The following is a 21422-nucleotide window of genomic DNA, read 5'->3' as shown; positions in this document are numbered from 1 at the left end:
GGATAAAGAGATCTTGATGCTATTCAGGATTGGTCATCAAAGTGATGCAGTGAAATTATGAATAACTGTTATCCACGGATCCTTAACCAATACGATAGTCCCAAGCCAGGCAGGCAGGCAGGCCAATCAGAGTGGCTGAATTGATTTCGACCCGCCCTCTTCCATAACACTAGGGTCAAGGCTCTGGTAGGATGCGAGGTTTCGAGTAACAAAGGAAGAACTTTATAATGCGGTGATTCACTCACTCCGAAGCTGGAACCAGGGTTTTAACTGCACAGGGAAGTTGTTGGATGCTTTAGTTTTTAGCTAAGTGAATTAGTAAGCCTTAAGTAACTTTCTGGGACTCGTTGAGACCGCCAACATGTAGCAGACCACATCGCCGATGCCGACTTTGGTGAACTAAACAAGCCTTCCACAAGTTGGATCTTTCTTATTTTTAATCATTGTAGAGCTCAAATAGAAATAAACGAGTAAGGAAGTAGTGAATCACCATAGAGAACCTTCAAACATTTTCCACGACTTCTGTCAACTGTAGAAGTGAGTCAATCTGTGGTTAATAACAATGTCAGCATCAGCCTCCTCCTCCGCGGGCCCGCCACGGGGTAAGGCCGGCGGGGACGCGGCCCCTCCGACCCCCTCGGCCGGCAGCGGCAGCGCAGCGCATCGCCCGCTGCAGCCACTCCGCGCCACGGTTCCGTTCCAGCTTTTGCATGGAAACCAGCAGAGCCCGACCCGCTCTCCCTCCTCCTTCTCCTCCTCCTCCTCCTCCTCCGCAGTCGGTAACAACAGCGGATCAGCGACGTGCTCCAGTCCCGCCAGCCCGACCCCACTGCTGCTTGCGAGCCCAGGAGGAAGCGGCTCGGAGGGCAGGCTGGTGGCCCGACAGAGGCTCTCTCCGCCCGACAGGAGCTCGCCGGAGCCCGTATCCAAAGGTAACGACGTGACTTGAGGTCATCGGTTCGCATCCCATCCCATCCCTGCTGCTCGGATAGCTCGGTGACTAGCAGGCTAGCTGTCTAAGTGGGTCAGATCATTGGTGGAGGTGCCGGGGGGATTTTGAGGGACACCAAAGAATAAACAGCAACAACAGCAGCAACAACAACAACAACAACAACAACAACAACAACAACAACAACAACAGAGAACCGATCATCAATCCTGTCATATATCGATAAGGTATTGATCATTACATAAGTGCTGTTTTTATGATTCGGTTGATGCGATTATAGTTTTGCGTTAGGCAAAAGGTTGACGTTAAACTAAATCACAAAAAAATCGTGGAATAGCTCGAAGTGTATATTAGTTATAATGTAATGTTAGACTTCGTGGTTAAAGAGGTCCTTATAGATGCGATCATTCATTTGAGGAAATGGATGGCAGTGATGATGCGGCTCCTGCTGCGTAGCAGTCCTCACACGAACCCCTCGGTGTTCATCCGAAACATCCATCGGCCATGGGCTTCTCCGAGTGTAGTGCTAGTTCTATAATATGTATTCTGATGTTCAATATCCACCAGCTAAAGGGGGAGCATGATGTGATGACATGTCCCTTGCCCATGGCAGCACAGGGGCCTAGCTAAAGCCTCCCCAGACATAAACACAGCAGCCGTGCTGCTAGCTGTTGCACACTTGCACGAATATAGCAAAGCTTCATGCAAAAGTGAAAGAATTACCAACAAAAAATAACCTGGTTAACATCAGACATGACGGCACCAAAGGTTTGTGTTTCATTGTAACGGCAGACGCACATATCTACTGTCTCTCAAATATGTATTTGTTTAAGCACACTGTATCTTGTAATTGCCCAATAAATAAACCAAACCACTTTTCAGCTATGCATGCTTTATAGCACGCAGCGATGCAGCCTCCTCAGGTTTCAGGGGGGAAGCATCCAATATAAATGTAGCATGTTGTATTAGAGCCACTGGGTTTTTGAAATGTCAAAAACATGTCTTGCAGTGACCTGCAGACCGATACACTAACTGAGTAAAGAAAGTAAACAGATTAACACAAATCAGTAAGGCTGCACGTATTGCATGTTTTAAGCTAATTATAAAGCCCATGCATTACAACATTAGATTCCTATGAATTGACGTCATACTTGCTATTACTAGGAAATAGAAATCAATGCTTCCTATGTTATGTGATGCAGAGGAAGAGTTGTCAAATGGTAATGACTAGTCACCTCCGTCCCCATGTCTGTCCTAATGCGCCTCGACCAGGCCCCGGTTCCACCAGCGGGCCGGGGCCCTCTGGTGGAACGGGGGCCCGCTCCGAGGTCTGTGGGCCGCTGTGTGTTCTCCGGAGCCTCACGTCTGTGGTGGAGCAGTAAAATTCTGTCGTCATGGCTACGGTTCTTTAAGCATAAGGCCGCTGGTGCAGCAGACCGATGTGGATTACACACTGGGAGGGGTTTTAAAAAACACTAGTGTGAGTCGGGTATGAAGGTTGAGAATACAAGTTCAACCTTCATCTCCTGGAGATAAGTAACAAGCGGTGCAACCGGTCTGTTTATTAAAACAACACGCCTCGCTCCGTTTGTTCTATGAACCGCCCTCCTCAACCAGCAATCTGCCCGAGAACTGCCTGAGAACACCAACAGCTGTTGCTATCTGCAAGTATACGAGCACTGAATGGGCCCATGTCTGATGGCCATTTTGTGGTCTTGGCCTGTAAATCCTAGAATCCTTTTGAAACCCGTGGGCCTCGGTGAATCAGTGGGGCGATTATACAGTGGGTTGTCTGGGGCTGTGTTCTTTTGTATACGCCCCTCCTGTCCTTGCACGATGGGGGTGATGCTGTCAGGCGGCTAGGTCTTATGCTATAGCTCTCAACGTGTCCTAAACATCTTTTCTACCCATAACCCTGGGACTGTAGTAGGCTTCCATTCCACACTTCATTTAGGCAGTGCAAAGTTGAACTGTGTGTGTGTGTGTGTGTGTGTGTGTGTGTGTGTGTGTGTGTGTGTGTGTGTGTGTGTGTGTGTTTTAGTTACCCTACACAGGAGCAAAGGACCATGCAATCCAGACAGCCAATGACAGGAAGTCATAGGCTTGTTTTCATTTCAGCCATTCAACCGAGCCAGAGGTGGGGGTGGGTGGGGGAGGTCACGGGTGGTTCAACATAAGGCCCTCGAGACGATGGACTCTTTAATCAGTACGCCCGGCCAGGCAGGAAGTCATGCTAGAGAAGGGACCCCGTCTTTTGGAGGACTGTTAACATGGTACGAGGTAGGGGTCTTAAAGTCTGACCTCCCCCTGATCACTTTCTGTTCCATGAACGAAAGGCTCTGCATCATTCAATTTCATCAAACACTTTTGATGTCCATCATTACAAAATGGTTCAAGTCACCTCAGCAGATCCTTCTTCTAGAATCCAAAATACTATTTTTGTTTATTACACTTTTTGAACATTCATAATCAGTGTGGTTAGATGGCACCTAAGAATCAATGCGTTCTAAGTGTTTGGTGTTAGTCATAAGCAGAGTCTCGTACGATTCCAGCTATCACTCATTTAACCAGCTAAGTTTCTAGGGTAACCGCATTGGGCCTTTCCTCATCGCGGTGGTCCTCCATCCCTGGCCTAATAAACGAGGCCCCATACTGTGTTGCAGGCAACATGTGTTGTGTGGAGCCTTCCTTGGGCCCGGTCCTACTAACTCACTCTTGTACGAGGGAGGCTTCCCTTGTGTCTGTGGGGAGGCTCATGCTCAGCCACAATTTAGAGTACGCTGTCAGTGCGTTCTGTTGCCATAGCAGTACCTCTCTCTCCTGGTTTATTGGGCAGACAAACCCCAAACAGGCCTCACTTAACACTAGAATAGACTGATGTGCAGTCTCTGGTCTTTTCACCTTTTTTGCCACATGTCAAATTGGCTCTTGCGAATCAACAGGAAGGTTCTGTATTCTGAAAGATATTTTTATGCCTTCTATGGCCAGTGGAGTAGAGAGGGACCGGGAAGTGACTGAAAGAGGGAAGGAATGACATGTGTATTGAATGGAACCGTGGTTGCTCAAGGCATTGCACATGTGGTGAGCGTGTCAGTGGGCTGAGCCACCAAGCCTCCGCAGGAAGGGTTCAGTATTAGTGCACTTTTGTTACATCAGGTTTTAAAGAAGACCTTAAATCCGAATCCTCCTCCTTGTATTCAGTATTCTGGCTGGTAGACCATGTCACCCAAAGGAGTTCCCATTGTTTCAGTGCCACAGTGTAATACGGCAATACCTGTAACTTGGCACAAAATTATGTTTCTCTGGGATACACACACCAGATAAGTCTTGATATGGTAAAAAGTTCTATCTTGAACCTTCTGAAACTAACAAACACACACGCACGCACGCACGCTTGGAGCTGTGTGTTGGCCACCAGCCTGGCAGACAAAATCACGATGCACGAATCACAAGTTGATACGTAAGGTATCTTGCATGGAAATACTATACTGTAATAACACATCCTATATAGACAGTGGGTTGTACCGTACAGAGAGATTTGCTGCTACTGCTGTTGAATACGGTAACTGCAGTTCTGATCCAGCATCGGAGAACGCAATGTCAATCACACCTAACATTACCTTACTTACCCCAACATGAGGGCTGGGTAATGGCTAATGGCCACAGCCTAATTGCCGTTAGCTAAGTTGGCTTACAAGCCTGCCCCACAGAGAGCAGCGTTGCCTCACCCCGGCTCATGTGTTTAGCCTCTTCACTCCCCAGATGCTACCAGTCCCAAGGCTACCATATGGATATTCTTTAGCTTCTCGCATTAATGTTCACAACAAAACAGCACCTTTTTGTTTAGTGTTTTACCCCAAGGGGTGATTCTGGAACGTTCTGTAGAGGAGTGTCCTCGTTTGCCTTCCAGTCCGCTCTCCTCTCTTTCCTCACTCTCTTTCCTCTCTCCTCTTCCTCGTTCCAGCAGGGGTGGAAGTGGTGCCACATTAGCTAGCACAGGAGGCCCGTTAAGGACAGACCTACAACTGCCAAGAGACTTGCAACAAGATGAGGAGGGTGGGAATATTGTCGTCTCTAGCCAAGGGACGACGACATGAAGCAAATAAGCGTGCCTTTTATTATCGTACTGGTACATGCATCTTGATTTATGAACACATGATAACGGCAGCATCGTAAGAATAAACAAAATACCTTGAGCCAATGTTTCCTTCTCCTTATGGCGAGGTGTAGAACTGCCTCTGTGTAAAGGTCTTTGTGGTAAAAAAAAAGAAAGAATCTGCCATTCATCAGGTTTGCTCCCTAAGGTTGAGGTTGAGCTCGGGACACCAGCGGTCAGGCCGGGTCTGCTAGGGCCAGAGGCGGGAGACCTCTCCGGATAAAATAAATCCTTTTCAGGACTCCAGCGGAGATGGGCTGGTACCCATTTTCTGTGAATGGTCCCATCATCATTTCTGAACAGGTAGTTCTCCATGAAGTGGACGAAAGAAACCGGGCAACACTGGTTACTGGGCCACACTGAGGGAGCAACAGCATTGATGATATGGCAATACCATAATTAACCATATTTATTTGGTAGTATTTGTATTCATAAAATGGGGAGTATCTCCATTGCTCTGTGTGTGTGTGTGTGTGTGTGATTTCCTACTGTTGACCTTTTACTCTTGGTTATTTCTGGCCTAGAGTAAACCGAGGTTATTGACCCCTTGATGATCTGAATGAATGTTTAATACCACTATGTTTGACATTTCACTTTGTATCGACAACCTGACTCTATACTGCTTAACTACACAAGAGAAAATCATATACAGTGGGGCAAAAAAGTATTTAGTCAGCCACCAATTGTGCAAGTTCTCCCACTTAAAAAGATGAGAGAGGCCTGTAATTTTTATCATAGGTATACCTCAGCTATGAGAGACAAAATGAAAAAAAAAAATCTAGAAAATCACATTGTCTGATTTTTAAAGAATTTATTTGCAAATTATGGTGGAAAATAAGTATTTGGTCAATAACAAAAGGTCATCTCAATACTTTGTTACATGCCCTTTGTTGGCAATGACAGAGGTCAAACGTTTTCTGTAAGTCTTTACAAGGTTTTCACACACTGCTGCTGGTATTTTGGCCCATTCCTCCATGCAGATCTCCTCTAGAGCAGTGATGTTTTTGGACCTTCGCTGGGCAACACAGACTTTCAACTCCCTCCAAAGATTTTCTATGGGGTTGAGATCTGGAGACTGGCTAGGCCACTCCAGGACCTTGAAATGCTTCTTACGAAGCCACTCCTTCGTTGCCCGGGCGGTGTGTTTGGGGTCATTGTCATGCTGAAAGACCCAGCCACGTTTCATCTTCAGTGCCCTTGCTGATGGAAGGAGGTTTTCACTCAAAATCTCACAATACATGGCCCCATTCATTCTTTCCGTCACACGGATCAGACGTCCTGGTCCCTTGGCAGAAAAACAGCCCCAAAGCATGATGTTTCCACCCCCATGCTTCACTGTAGGTATGGTGTTCTTTGGATGCAACTCAGCATTCTTTCTCCTCCAAACACGACGAGTTGAGTTTTTACCAAAAAGTTCTATTTTGGTTTCATCTGACCATATGACATTCTCCCAATCCTGTTCTGGATCATCCAAATGCTCTCTAGCAAACTTCAAACGGGCCCGGACATGCACTGGCTTTAGCAGGGGGACACGTCTGGCACTGCAGGATTTGAGTCCCTGGCGGCGTAGTGTGTTAGTGATGGTAGCCTTTGTTACTTTGGTCCCAGCTCTCTGGAGGTCATTCACTAGGTCCTCCCGTGTGGTTCTGGGATTTTTGTTCACCGTTCTTGTGATCATTTTGACCCCACGGGGTGAGATCTTGCGTGGAGCCCCAGATCGAGGGAGATTATCAGTGGTCTTGTATGTCTTCCATTTCCTAATAATTGCTCCCACAGTTGATTTCTTCACACCAAGCTGCTTACCTATTGCAGATTCAGACTTCCCAGCCTGGTGCAGGTCTACAATTGTGTTTCTGGTGTCCTTTGACAGCTCTTTGGTCTTGGCCATAGTGGAGTTTGGAGTGTGACTGTTTGTGGTTGTGGACAGGTGTCTTTTATACTGATAAGGCGTTCAAACAGGTGCCATTAATACAGGTAACGAGTGGAGGACAGAGGAGCCTCTTAAAGAAGAAGTTACAGGTCTGTGACAGCCAGAAATCTTGCTGATTTGTAGGTGACCAAATACTTATTTTCCACCATAATTTGCAAATAAATTCTTAAAAAAATCAGACAATGTGATTTTCTGGATTTTTTTTTAAATTTTATCTCTCATAGTTGAGGTATACCTATGAGGAAAAAATAAAAAATTACAGGCCTCTCTCATCTTTTTAAGTGGGAGAACTTGCACAATTGGTGGCTGACTAAATACTTTTTTGCCCCACTGTATATATATTTGTTTCTCCAGTGCTTTGCATTGAGTGTTGATTGCACCATTGCAGCTTTTGTAAAAATAAAAGTCATCATGTTGATACTGGGGCCAGTCATATCGTGATCCAATGTCAATATAAATGGGATGTATTGTGCAATAACTATTTGCTTGATCAATATTTGTTACGTAATGGCGTTAATCCACAACACAGTGCAGTGGGTTTGATGATTGTACTACCGCAGCTATTGCCTAATACTGAACCCTATTCGGCACATTCACACTTTCACACATTCACAGTCAGATCAGTATGTACCGCAGGCTCCAACCACACTACAGCATGGTTAGCAAGACGTTCTCACACGGTCCAGAGTATCACACTGACTACTAAGGACGGTGGGAATACCTCTGTGTCTCCTCATCTGTCTCCTCATCTCTGTGTCTCCTCATCTCTGTCTCCTCATCTCTGTCTCCTCATCTCTGTGTCTCCTCATCTCTGTGTCTCCTCATCTCTGTCTCCTCATCTCTGTGTCTCCTCATCTCTGTCTCCTCATCTCTGTGTCTCCTCATCTCTGTGTCTCCTCATCTCTGTGTCTCTCCTCATCTCTGTCTCCTCATCTCTGTGTCTCCTCATCTCTGTGTCTCTCCTCATCTCTGTCTCCTCATCTCTGTCTCCTCATCTCTGTCTCCTCATCTGTGTCTCCTCATCACTGTCTTCTCATCTCTGTCTCCTCAACTCTGTCACCTCATCTCTGTCTCCTCATCTCTGTGTCTCCTCATCTCTGTCTCCTCATCTCTGTGTCTCCTCATCTCTGTGTCTCCTTATCTCTCTGTCTTCTCGTCTCTGCTTCCTCGTCTCTGCCTCCTCGTCTCTGCCTCCTCGTCTCTGACTCCTCGTCTCTGCCTCCTCGTCTCTGCCTCCTCGTCTCTGCCTCCTCGTCTCTGCCTCCTCGTCTCTGACTCCTCGTCTCTGTCCTCGTCTCTGTCCTCGTCTCTGTCTCCTCGTCTCTATCCTCGTCTCTGACTCCTCGTCTCTGTCCTCGTCTCTGTCTCCTCGTCTCTTTCTCCTCGTCTCTAACTCCTCGTCTCTGACTCCTCGTCTCTGACTCCTCGTCTCTGACTCCTCATCCCTGCAGCTGAGAGGCCAAAGGCCCAGCAGGTGAGGAGCGTGGGAGCCATCAGGCGGACCTCCTCTCTGGGCACCATCACTGGGCCCTACCTCACCGGCCAGTGGCCCCGGGACCCCCACCTGCACCACCCGTCCTGTATGAAAGATAAATCAACACAGGTACCCTCCCCCCTCACCTCCCATGAACACACACACACACACACACACACACACACACACACACACACACACACACACACACACACACACACACACACACACACACACACACACCCCTTTCTTTGAATCATCTGAAGACATCACCACAGATCCACATCTCGCTGTGATTACTGGTTCCCTGAATGGCTGAATTTGTACAGTCAGTGTTAGGCTGGCAGGGGGAGAAAGAGCAGCCAGTGAGTACTGCTGCAGCCAGTGTGGACGTGATCCCCAGGTCCATGGCTGGAGGTACGGGCCGTGCCCCAGCCATCACGTGTTCCCCTGCAGCTGCTGGGGGGGCCGCCAGGGCAAATGAGGAACTTGGAAGCAGAAGTGCCTGCTACTTCTTGTCTGAACTGAAATGTCCTCCCATATGTTTGAAGACAACACCCTGTCTCCTGCTTTGCTATCATAACCTCTGGCTATGCACCAAACGTGATAGCCTGCAGACACTCTTCATGTTGGCCAAGAGATGTTAAGTAGCAAAGACCACCTACTTTATGGGGGCCAATCTCTTGTCGGTACTTAGGTTCTTTATTTATTTGTTGACATGCCTTTGAAATGAAGGATGGGCTAGGAGTCTTGAGTCAAGCTATTTCAGTGTTGGTACTAGGGCTGCACGACATATATCGTTTTCGTTTAGAAATTGCGATATTCATACTGTTTTCTTTTAAATATCAATGACTTATTTGCAAGATAAATCTGTCAGAATAACATAATTTACGCCTGATTTACGGATTCTTGAAAACACAGTTTGTTGCCAGGGATTGACACGCAGGCTCTGAATGCCCACAGCGAACCACCAATCACAGAGGACAGGGTGCCAGCGTCCAGGGCCCCACGCCCGGCCCCCGCGGGCCCCGGGGCTCTTCAACCGGCCCCAAGGCGGAGGGGTGTTCCAGGGGATAGTTAGCCAAGTGGTACCCGGGGCAGAACGCTTCTTTTGGAAATTGCGACTCCAAAATGTTTTGAACTGCAGTGCGTTTGGGATTTGGGAAAGCACGGATCATCAACAGCTGACAATCATCGTGTTTACTTTGCGAGTTGTTAGTTTTTCTCTGGGTGGTGAAAAGCTTCCTGCACAGAGAAGCCTCTTTATACAACCCAGTAAGAGGAAGGCAACGTTGAACCAGAGCATGGATCCTCCTCCACAGAGGAGTCCAGTGAGGAGCGTGCTGCCGCATGGAACTGTCTGCATCTCCACACACACACACACACACACACACACACACACACACACACACACACACACACACACACACACACACACACACACACACACACACACTATAAAAGTAATAATGATGTGTTGTTTCAAAAGCATTTGGAGTCCTGGATGTTAGATGCTGTTTCTGTCCGACGTGTGTGAGTGGCACATTTACAATATTAATAATGAGATCTATATTTTAAATGGTCCTGGTCGTGAAAAGGCCCCGCCCCTTCAGACGTCAGGGCTCCCCTATTGGTCAGGCCTGTCAGGGCTCCTCTATTGGTCAGGCCTGTCAGGGCTCCCCTATTGGTCAGGCCTGTCAGGGCTCCCCTATTGGTCAGGCCTGTCAGCCCAGCAGGAAGAGGGTCAATCCTCCGTCTGTTCACACCTTTCCCTCTCTGCCCGCTTTGCATATTGGCCCACAGAGTGAAACATGACGGGGCTTTGGCCTCTTTTCCACCCGGGTATTTTCCAGTGCTGAGCCTTTCCACAGCTTTGCCTCCAGATTTAGTGTGGCTCTTAGGCCCCCGGAGGCCTCCAGTGCTCGTCCGCTGGGAGCCGCTAAAACAAGTGTGTGTTGGAATAACCCCGAAGCCACCAGAGAGAGAGAGAGAGAGAGAGAGAGAGAGAGAGAGAGAGAGAGAGAGAGAGAGAGAGAGAGAGAGAGAGAGAGAGAGAGAGAGGAGAGAGAGAGAGAGAGAGAGAGAGAGAGAGAGAGAGAGAGAGAGAGAGAGAGAGAGAGAGAGAGAGAGAGAGAGAGCTAGCTAGTAACTGACTTGCTGGGAAGAAAATGAATAAACAAACGTCCCTTTGAGTCAAGAGCCATTAAGAATGAGCAATGCTGGAATTCAATTTCCTCCCTCTGTCAGGCTACAAACTGGGAGTGTGTGCATGTGCACTCATCTGTTAGCTAACAGGAGAGGCGAAAGGGATGCAGTGTCATTCATGACCCTCTGTCACAACAACCAGCGGTGTGTGACAGGCATGACCCCCCCTATCCACACAGGGGGTCATGCCTTCAGCCACGACAGAACGTCAAACTACCGCATGATTCCTCCATCCGGTTTGATTCCATAGCCGTGTGTCCCTGTGCTCTTGTGTTCAGACCCCCGTGTGTTGGATTGAGGAGGTGGAGGAGGAAGAGGAAGCACACACCAGCGATCCGCCTCCTGGGGCAGCACTGACCAGCTCAAAGAGGTACGGGGGCGGGCCCGCCGTCACGCAACGATGCACACGCACCCGACGCACGCGCGCGCACGAAACGCACACGTGCGTCGCAACGTACATGTGCACGCAGCGTAGGCACAAACGCAGCGCCACGTACACGCGCGCGGAAATCACGTAAAGTATGCACGCACGCATGCACACAGCAGGCAGGCAGTCAGGCAGGCAGTCAGACAGGCACACGCACAGACAGGCAGGCAGGAAACCAAGGCACGCGAGCTGTCATTGAACCTGCAATCAAACTAAGGTCATTAAAAGCTCTTTCGACTGCTTTATGAGGAATAGTGTGACAGCTGGCGGGAGTTGTTCCACATTCCAGCCAAAACGGAAAATGTTTCCGCTTTCTCAGATCCCTTAGTTCCGTGTGCGTCCCATAGCCGTGGAACAGCCTATCTCCTGCATCTCAGCGGCCTGGCCACGGGGACCAGGAGCAGCTCCTGTTGGAGGACGTGTCTTCTGGCCTGATGCTGCTCGCTGTCAGACAGACGGACAGACGTGCGGCCAGACAGGCAGGGCTCCACCCAGCTGTCTGTTGAAAGAGGGGAGGTAGTAGATAAGCCTATCTCCTCTGCTAACGACCAACATCCTCTCCATAGATTACGCCGGACGCAATCTATGGGGGGGGGGGGGGGGGGGGGGGGGGGGCATATGATGTTTGTCCCTGTAGCTCTGAGGGATGGTTACTGGTGGATCTACACCGGTTGGTTTGAACGCATGGTTGAGCAATATGGTGTTCCACCCCAGTTCACCTTGTTATCGTTGTGTTCTCAATTCACAATTTAAACAAGCTTCTCCCTGGGAGTGCCTGAACAATGTGTTCCCTGCATTGTGATTGGCAGCTGAGGAACGGACCGGCCGAAATAGGAGAACTCCTCAGAAGCAGGGTCACATGACCCCTGCAGTCGGCCACATGTCACAGGACTACAGCTAACGGGTTGAGACGCCCCTTCTTCTCCATTATTAGCATCGTATTTCATTTGATCCACTCATGCACAGCGTGAACGTAGAACTCTTCCATTTGGGTCTCCAAGCGTCTGAACAGGACGCCTGATCCAGCGTCGCGTCTTTACACCACGTCAACCGTTGTCACTGGAGACGGGCACTCAGTGTGTAACCCTGATGTGGAGTAAGAAGGGAGTTAATGGCTGCGGTCTTCCTCTATGTGTGGGACTCTGCTGGAGGGTAATCCATCCGCATCAAAGCAACCACGTGACGTCACTACGCTACTATGGGACTGACACCAGCGTGTTGAGGTGGATTCTATTTCCTGCCATTCCCTGCGTCCATCTGCATTCCACCAAACAGCTGTGGAACAGACCACCAAAATGTGATGTGTGTGTGTTATTGTGACCAAATAAGGATGGCCGACTTGCCTGCCTCACCAGACTAGTAAATCCCTGGGAAACCTTTAATGATGAACCACAACACTTTGTCTCCTTTCCATTAACTGTAGTGTTTGGCTGGCTAGCGTTTCCCCCTCTTAGACACTGAGCATATCTATCCACTGCCATGCATTTCTGCAGAACGTATGACTGCTCTGCATTTATCCTCTATAACATGGATTCACATCTAGATAATGAAAGCAGCATAACTAGCTCCGTCAGTGTTGAATCTAGGGATGTAGTCATTTAGCAACCTTCTGGGGCTGTGGTCTTCATACAGATGATAAACCACAGATACATTTTGACATGTCAGTGCTTTCCACAAATTTTCAAATACAGGGAATATTCACTGTAGGGCAATAAATCAAATACAGAATGATTTTGGACTAAACAGAAAAGCCAGGCGCTTATAAAAACAAAAACACCAATTATTTTAACGTGTTAAACTGGCACAATTGCATTCCTGTGGGAAACAACAAACTAACCCTGACCAGAGAATTGCTGTGAATTCAAAGACAGCGTTCTACATTTCTGCGTCATTTGGCCAACGATAGTGCAAACAAACAAACAGAGAAATCCAATCCGTGGTCGAGTGCTGCTGCTGCTCCCGCCGCCGGCGGGACGGGGGTCCTTTCTGCTCCTCCCCAGCCCAGGCAGCTCCCACGCCCCCCGCTGCCCCGGCCCAGTGGCCCCCCCGGGGGCCCCACGGGAAGAAACCTGACCAGAGGCCCTGGTTCACCTGTGATGTGTGAGGAGAGGAAACCAGACCTACCCGCTCCACGGTGTCTTAAGCAGCGGCCCGGCCAGAGAGAGGAGGGGATCGCGTGTCGGCCCCTTTCAGACGGCCCTCTGTGTTACGTGCGTGTGTGTGTGTGTGTGTGTGCGCGCGCGCGCGTGTAGGAACATGTGTGGACATGTCCCAGGCATGTGCAGACAAGTTCCGGGCCGGAGTGTACAGATTTGAGCAGACCGATGGTCCTCAGAGTCCAACCACTGCTTGTGGTTCCTAAATGAACCAGCGGGCGCCCCCCTCCTACCAAGAGCTCTGACTGGGTCTGCAGCACCTGACCCACACAGGAGCATCATGTCCCACCCTCTCTCATGGATCAATTAGAGCCGTTGTAGTCGTCATGACACCATTAGCTGGCTGTTGGTCTACTGGACTCTGTGCTCGTTCTGGAATTCAACCCATGGATGTGTGCTACGTTCAGCGCTACCCTCCACAGCGTCCGCTCTGCCCCATCGCCCAGCTCCCGGGTTCAGTCCCCTCCCGTACCGATGGGGACCTCCAGTGGCGGCCTCTGCGTATAACACGTGTTGTTCTATTAGCCTCACCGCATGACAAAGGTCCTGCAGGAAAGTTCAGTCAGGCCTCCGTTCAGATCTGAACCGTAAACCCTCGTCTCCACCTCACCTAAAAGTGAGGGAGATGGCTTGGCTGTAATCACCGTGTCTCCCCTCTCCCTCTGCCTCTCCCTCTCTCCCCCCCCCCTCTCCCCCAGCAGATAGCCAAGCTAAGGCAGCAGCTGCATCGAAGCAAGCAGAGCGGGCGCCACCACCCCCTCCCCCACCTCCCCCCGCACAGCGGCAGGGACAAGGACTGCCTCTCCCCCCCGCCTCCGTGCATCGCCTACGGCCCCGCCACCACCCTCAGCCCCCTCACGGCCCTCAGCCAGCTGCAGGTACACACACACACACACAACACACACACAGACACACACACACACACAACAGACACACACAACAGACACAGACACAGACACACAACAGACACAGACACACACAACAGACGCACACACGCATGAATGCACGCACAGACACACAGACACACAGACACACACACACACACACACACACACACACCACGCACACCTGACACTCCCAGGGGCTCAAGAATGATGACAGTGAATCCTATGTGTCTCACCCCCCCCGCTGTGATCCTCCCCTCTCCGTGCCCTCGGCCCCAGCAGCAGGGCTCCATGTCTAAGCCGGCCGCCCTGCCGCTGGCCAGCATCTCGGTGCCCAAGCCGTCCATCTCACGGGTCCCCAGCAGCATGGAGGGCATCAACCACGAGCTGGAGAAGGTCTTCATCAGGGACCACGGCGACAAGGACGAGCTCAAGGTCAGCGCCGCCCGGGGGAAAAGCCCTCGCACTCTGGCGTCACGAGGCCTTCCTTAAGAAGGAAGTCGTGCCCCTCAAGGCTCAGCCAATCGTAGCCCATCGTCCAGGGGGGGGGGGGGCGGGATAGCGTAGCCGCAATGATGCATAGAACCTCCCTGCGGCTGGCTGTCATTAGAGTCTGCTCAGTGACTAGAAACAGTAAATAGTTGAGCAATGTACCTTTAGAATGTGCACGCTTTGTTCAGTTAGCTTATATCTGCATACAAATATTAACGCGCTACCAACGAAGAACGGATAATGTTTCATATTTGCTGTGGTGCACCCTGGTAGTGAAACGGCGACTATTGGGAAATCACTTTTCATGTTAAGGGAGAATTAAGACCCGCTACTCTTCTGATGTATTGATATGCTCAAGGAATTCTTATTCACACAGACGTGTGTGAGTAGTGCAAAGGAAACCGACATGGAGCAGGATCTTTAATGACCGTTTTGTAGGGTTGTTTAACTGCAGGGACACCATGTGATACGAGTGGCAAAGCATTTGAGTTTGGTTTACCATGTTGATTGGGCATTAATAATGTAATAATAATGGATTGAATTTATATAGCGCTTTTCTAGACACTCAAAGACTCTTTACAGTGAAGGGGGAACCTCACTAACCACCACCAGTGTGTAGCACCCACTTGGGTGATGCACGGCAGCCAATCTGTGCCAGAACGCTCACCACACACCAGCTTGGAGTGGAGAGTGAGGGAATTAATGAGTCAGCCAATTATACAGGAGGATGATTAGGGGGCCAGATTGAATGAGCCTGGTTGGAACAGGACACCGGGGAAACCCCTACTCTTTGTGATAAGTGCCCTGGGATCTTTTATGACCTCAGTGAGTCAGGACCTCGGTTTTACGTCTCCTCCGAAGGACGGAGACTTTGCAAAGTCTCATTAGATTGTAATCAAACTTTATTTTTTCATAACTTCAGTTATCCATTTTAAACACCGTGCTGCGTTGATGTTTCAGGTTGAATGAAGCTAATGATGATGATTTTAGATATATACATCTACTTCCATCACCCTGTGCGCATCGATCCGGGCACCATGCATGGCGTGGTCCTCACATTGCCCCCTCCCCCCTCCCAGGCCCTGGAGGTCCCTGACGGCCGGCGGGCCCCCTGCCCCCCCCAGCAGCGCAGCAGCAGCACCCGCAGCGTGGACACTCAGACCCCCTCCTCGGGGCCCGGCCGCTCCAGCAGCTGCTCCAGCCTGTCGCCCTGCCCCTCGCCCGCCACCGCTGGCCCCCCGGGGTCCCATGCCGGCAGCCCCTACTCCACCGACGAGATGCTGTACGACCGCGACAAAGGTAGGCCCCGCCCTGGGGGGGGGGGGGGGGGGGGGTACCACCGTAACAGCGTGACCTCCCGTCACCGTGGAAACGTGAGTTCAAGTCTAGAACAGAAAGGGAGCCGGTTGGTTGCTGGCTGGTTTATGAGCGTCAAACCCCACCTGATTGGACGAGCTTCGAGAGGTCAGCGTCCACCTGGAGGTCAAAGGTTAAATCGTTGGACTCCAGGTGGACGACCGAGGGGTCCGCTGCCCCAGGGTCGTACCCAGAGCTGGCTCCACGTCCTCCTCTTAGGGCCTTCCCCCGCCACTGTCCCTACCTCGTACCCACTGCTAGCTAGCGGATGCCTGTAGTGGTGTCTGTCTGTCTGTCTGGGGGTCCGCACAGGACGGTGTCTGAGGTGCAGTCCAGACTCGTTGGCCCGCTGTTCCATCCCGTCTGCATATGTAGTCGTACCTCGAGATGTGAGCGGGCTCATACATGCAGCCCATGGAGCCAGATCATATTGGACGAGGCGTGCACAGATGTATGGGAGGGGTAACAGGCTTTACCTGGGCTACAGCACCTGGCCCCCTGCTGCCGGCAGCCGGAGAGGCCTGTAGGCCACGGGCCGGACCGTAGGTGGGCGGGGCCTGTAGGATTTGGGTAGGCGTGGCCTGTAGAACGCTAGGTAGGAGTGGCCTGTAGGGTGTTGGGTAGGAGTGGCCTGTAGGACGTTAGGTGGGAGTGGCCTGTAGGGCGTTGGGTAGGCGTGGCCTGTAGGGTGTTAGGTGGGTGTGGCCTGAAGGACGTTCGGTAGGCTTGGCCTGTAGGACAGTAGGTAGGTGTGGCCTGCATGACGTCAGGTAGGCGTGGGACACTTTCATTGAGACACTTCCTTAACATCAGACTCAAACATTACAACCTCCTGGTGGATTTAAATCATTTCAATCAATCAGGTTGACAACCAGAACACGCTTCTCGTTGTGTTTGAACCTTGTGTTGGGTGGGTTGGGTTTAGAAGAAATGCTATTAGAAGTCTGCCGCTCAGCATGGATGCTGAGCGGCAGACTTCAGGGCTCGGTCGGGGCGTCCAGCCTCCTGAACCTACGACACGTGCATGCACAGCTTGAACCAGGAACCTCCAGCAAGTGGTGGGATATTGAGTGCTCCTCTGGTCGGGACCCCAGGAGCCAGGCGATGACCCAGCTGGTGGTCCTGCACTGGGCCTCCTTGTGACGCCACTCTGATCCCATGTCTCCAGTGTTCGAATTATCACTCCAGCTTCGGGGGGGTCAGCATTTTGAAACGGATGGTGATGACGTCACATGTTTTTTTGTTTTTTTTAAGCGGCTCTGTACATAGGAAACTAGGTTATAAATATACGGTAGTGCTATCCCTATTGTGGTGTTTTTTTTACATTAAGTCATTTAGCAGACGCTTTTGTCCAAAGCGACGTACAAAGGAGATGCTACAAGTAATATAGCCTAGTGTAACAATAAATACTATTTTGCACAAGAATCAACATGCAGAACTGTAAGCGCAAGTTAAGTAGCCTAATAGCTGAATAACGTTATGACAATCAAGGTAGAAACAGAGCACTGTCTTTAATAGCATCTTAGACAAGTGTAGTTAGCTAGCTATCCAAAAATAGTTTCTGACTAGGTTTATGAGTTGAATTCCGCTAGGTTGGTAACGTTAAGCATGAAAGATTAGGCTTTACGTTATAGATATGATACAGCTATCAGGTAGTTGCACCCATAGACATACAGGTTGCACCACTTCAGAAACTGTACGCCAAAGACACATTGGTAGGGCGGCCAGTTGCTAACGTGATGATGGACCAGAGGAGTTGAGGGGAAAATGAGGGGTGTTTGAATTTTAATGTCAGTATATTACTCATAGTAAACATCGAACGCATTTAAGAAATAAGAAGACACTTTTAAACACGCAATTTGAAGAATAAATATATTATTCTCGGTACCCCCCAAAGTTTCATTTTAATGCCATTTGGGGGGTATCAAGTCTCAATCGGGACCGTCAGACCCCCCCGGTACCCCCCGTAATTCGAACACTGCATGTCTCCTTCCAGGTGCCGACAGCGGGAGCAGCTCCCCGCTGCCCAAGTTCGCCTCCTCGCCCAAACCCAACAACAGCTACATGTTCAAGCGGGAGCCGCCCGAGGGCTGTGAGAAGATCAAAGCCTTCGAGGAGACCAGGTATGGGTTCTGGTCCCCCTGCTCCGTCTCTGAACCGCCGCCCCTGAGTCTCTGGTCTGACGTCTCCCCGAGTGAATTATGGCCTCGTTTGTAATACATAGCGTCGGCTCATGTAGCTCTAGGTCGAGCGCATTCTTGGTCTTTGCGGAGGCGTGTAAAAGCCCAAGGGGTTGGCTAGCCGCCGCCGTTAAACTCAATGAGTGAAATAAGATTGCTAACATGCATTAGATTGCTAATCTAGTAGCATCATATCTAATAGCATGATAGCATCATGGGTTCCTGTGTTCAGAGTGTGATGTAAAGAGTGGCTCTGAGACCGTGTTCCCCCCCCCCCCCCCCCCCCCTGCCGGTCCCAGCAGCTCCAGGCCGGCCCCGTCCGCCCCGCTCTTCTCCTGCCCCGACAAGAACAAGGTGAACTTCATCTCCACGGGCTCGGCCTTCTGCCCCGTGCGGCTCCAGGGCCCGCTGCACCCCGGGGCCCTGAGCCTCGTGCCCGCTTTCCAGCCCCTCGCCGAGGGCGGGGACCCCCCCCGCCACCAGGGGGAGCCAGAGGGGCCGACCGCGGGGCACCCCGCCGGGACGCCGCCCGACACCGAGGCCCCGCCCCCCCAGACAGACCCCCCCCAGGCGGTCAGTTAAGGGGCCCGAGCAGAGGCTGGCCTCTGCCCCCCCCGTTACCCATGCGCTAGCCCCCCACGACCACAACACACACACACAGACGCACACACGGACGCACACACACACACACACAGACACAGACACAGACACAGACACACACACACCAGAGATACCCCCCCTCGCTCTGCTAGGCAGCGCTTCACATCTTTGCTAATTCTTAATTATTGTTATTGATGTGCTGTTGATTTCCCCCCCCCCCCCCAAATCAATCTTCCCGCCCCACTGCATGATGTGTTGCCATGACGACCCCCGTGAGGGAGGGCACCCTGCGGCAGGGGGGGGCACCGCGTACACATGACAAGCGGAGTTTGAGGAAGCAGTGACACAAGCTCAATTAGCGTTTGTGTGTTTGTCGGTCGGAGTGTGTGTGTTTGTGTGTGTGTGTGTGTTTGTAGGTCTGAGTGAGTTTGTGGGTCTGAGTGTATCTGAGTGTCTTTGTGTGTGTGTGTGTGTGTGTTTGTGTGTATCTGCGCTGGGGGGGGGGGGGGGGGGGGGGGGGTGAGAGGAAGGGGTGGGGTATGGGGGGCATTCACAGTATGAATAAGCTCTCTACACATGCATATATAAATATATATATAATTTCTTATATCTCTATGAATAGAAAGAAAAAAGTTTGTTTTAAGAAGAAAAAAAAGAGGAAAAATATGTTTTTCTTTGTTATGTACCTAGCAGGAAAAGACAGCCGTACTATTCAGGATTCTGTTTATACAATCAAGGCCAGAGTTTGGGTCCCTATCCATCAAACACTATGAGAGGAACAGGAAGACGGACGTGGCCTGTCTGGACGTAGCCCATCTCTTCAGGTATATCCCTCGGAGTCTATACTCAGGTAACATGGAGCATATGTCCACACAGTAGTCTGCTGGGGACAGCAATCAGAGCTCAATCAGAGAGGTACCTTATCCCCCCCACCCCCCCCCCCCCCCCCCCCCCGGGGGTAAACATTCCAAGCTTAAGGCCAGTTGTGTGTTCTGGACCCTAGGAGGGTCGGGCACTAGGAGGGGGTGGGGTGGTTCTGGACTGACCAAGGTACACTGTGAGAGGCGGACCAACAGGAACTCAGTGCTTCCTGCTTCCGAGCGGCGGGCCCGAGCCACATCCCGTGCTCTGAGCGTCTGAACCGGGCCGTACTGTGAGTGGCTGGCCTGGAGAGTGTAGCCCCTTCCCCTTGAGATGACGCCCCCTATCTGTCAAGACTAAAGTATGCACCAAAGTTTCCCCCGTTTCCAGGGAATGTCCAACTGTTGCGGTAATGCAGTGCTCTGCTATTCCATTGAATGCATTCCATGCGCTTTTGAAGCCGCGCTGACGGACTGTTGAATCCATTCCCCGGGAGAGGAGAGAAAATGGAGGCTCTATTGTCATGGCTTTGTCCCGCCACCACGTCATCTAGGGGTTTTTGATGCACAGAAAAAACAACTCCTTGTCTCTCTCCCTTTTCATTCATTGGTGTGTTTTTATAAGAAACCATAATGGCGCCACAGGAAAAGAACTTCTCAGCAACTTTCATTCTAGTTATCCTGTGCGAGACGGCGCCCTCTATAGGTTACACAATGCATTCACGTTAAAACAAACGTCACTTTTCCAAATGTAAATGATCCACACTATTATTTATCAAGACAAGTGAAGAGAAACATAATAAAAAAAAAAAAACATTTATTTTGATATATAATGTGTGCTCGTGGAATTCCTGCATCCTTATTTGGTACATATGTGGCTTTAAGAAAACAGGATTAAGCAACATTGTGGTCTTCTGACTACATTTCAGCACCTTGTCCAGAAATATAGCTTATGCAGTGTCCACCATACCCTGGCGCTGGTAAACTAGATGTGTGCAATAATAGAAGGTGTTGTTGTTGTTCTCCTCCTCCCGAATGCTTTCTGTTTGACACATCATCACGTCTCCCGTTTCCTTTGAGCAGCGAGTGTGGGCGGGACTAGCGCTCTGTAATGCGGCTATCAAGCCGTCAATCAATACAGATACGCGCCAGTGACTGGAGCGCACCACTGGAACACAGTGTTTATCCCACATGTGAAACCATACTCGTGTAACCTGCCTTGTCAAAGTTCATGCACAAAATGGCAATAAAACCATTGGTTTGTTTTGTCCACTGCTTCTTGTGTGGCGTCTGTTGCTTTGGCTTTCTTGGGGAATTAGGAAAGTTAAACTGGAACCCGTTAAACTGCATGATAACTTGTCCCGTGAGCAGCCTCTAGTGGCCGGTATCGGACTATCATGTGTGTGAGTGAGATTCTTCTGTCTGAATTAATCCTTCAATTAGTTGTAAAGAAACCCCAAATGCAAAATAAGAATTTGACGATACGGACAACACATGCAGATTATTCAGAGCTGTTTAAAGATTTTTCCAGAAACCTTTCTGGAGAGGCTCTCAGGGGGTCACAAGGGTCAATCAAGGGGTCTCCAACCCTCCCATATGTTTCACCCTGTCTACAAGTACGCCGGATTCCCTGGTCAAGTCTCTATTAGAAACAGAAGGAATAAGAAGGCCTCAAATGATTCTGCACTAGCCTTTGGACCTCCTCTCCTCTGTCCCAGAGAACGGTGACAAGGAGGACATGAACTGCAGCATG

At 50.4% G+C, this 21422-nt stretch overlaps 1 protein-coding gene across 1 annotated transcript; it reads left to right on the top strand.

The window, feature by feature from the left end:
- The first annotated feature begins 146 nt into the window (after positions 1–146).
- On the top strand, positions 147–20944 carry glcci1a (glucocorticoid induced 1a). The gene is given in 9 exon segments (XM_060044321.1): positions 147–932; positions 8487–8638; positions 10993–11031; positions 11034–11084; positions 13999–14175; positions 14464–14616; positions 15753–15972; positions 18026–18152; positions 18509–20944. Coding segments are annotated over 9 exon segments (1572 nt in total). The 5' UTR covers positions 147–562; the 3' UTR covers positions 18792–20944.
- The last annotated feature ends 478 nt before the right edge of the window (positions 20945–21422 follow it).

This window comes from Gadus macrocephalus, chromosome 22, assembly GCF_031168955.1.
Source record: "Gadus macrocephalus chromosome 22, ASM3116895v1".
In the NCBI taxonomy this organism is placed as follows: Eukaryota; Metazoa; Chordata; class Actinopteri; order Gadiformes; family Gadidae; genus Gadus; species Gadus macrocephalus.
This window is presented reverse-complemented; position numbering and strand designations above follow the sequence as displayed.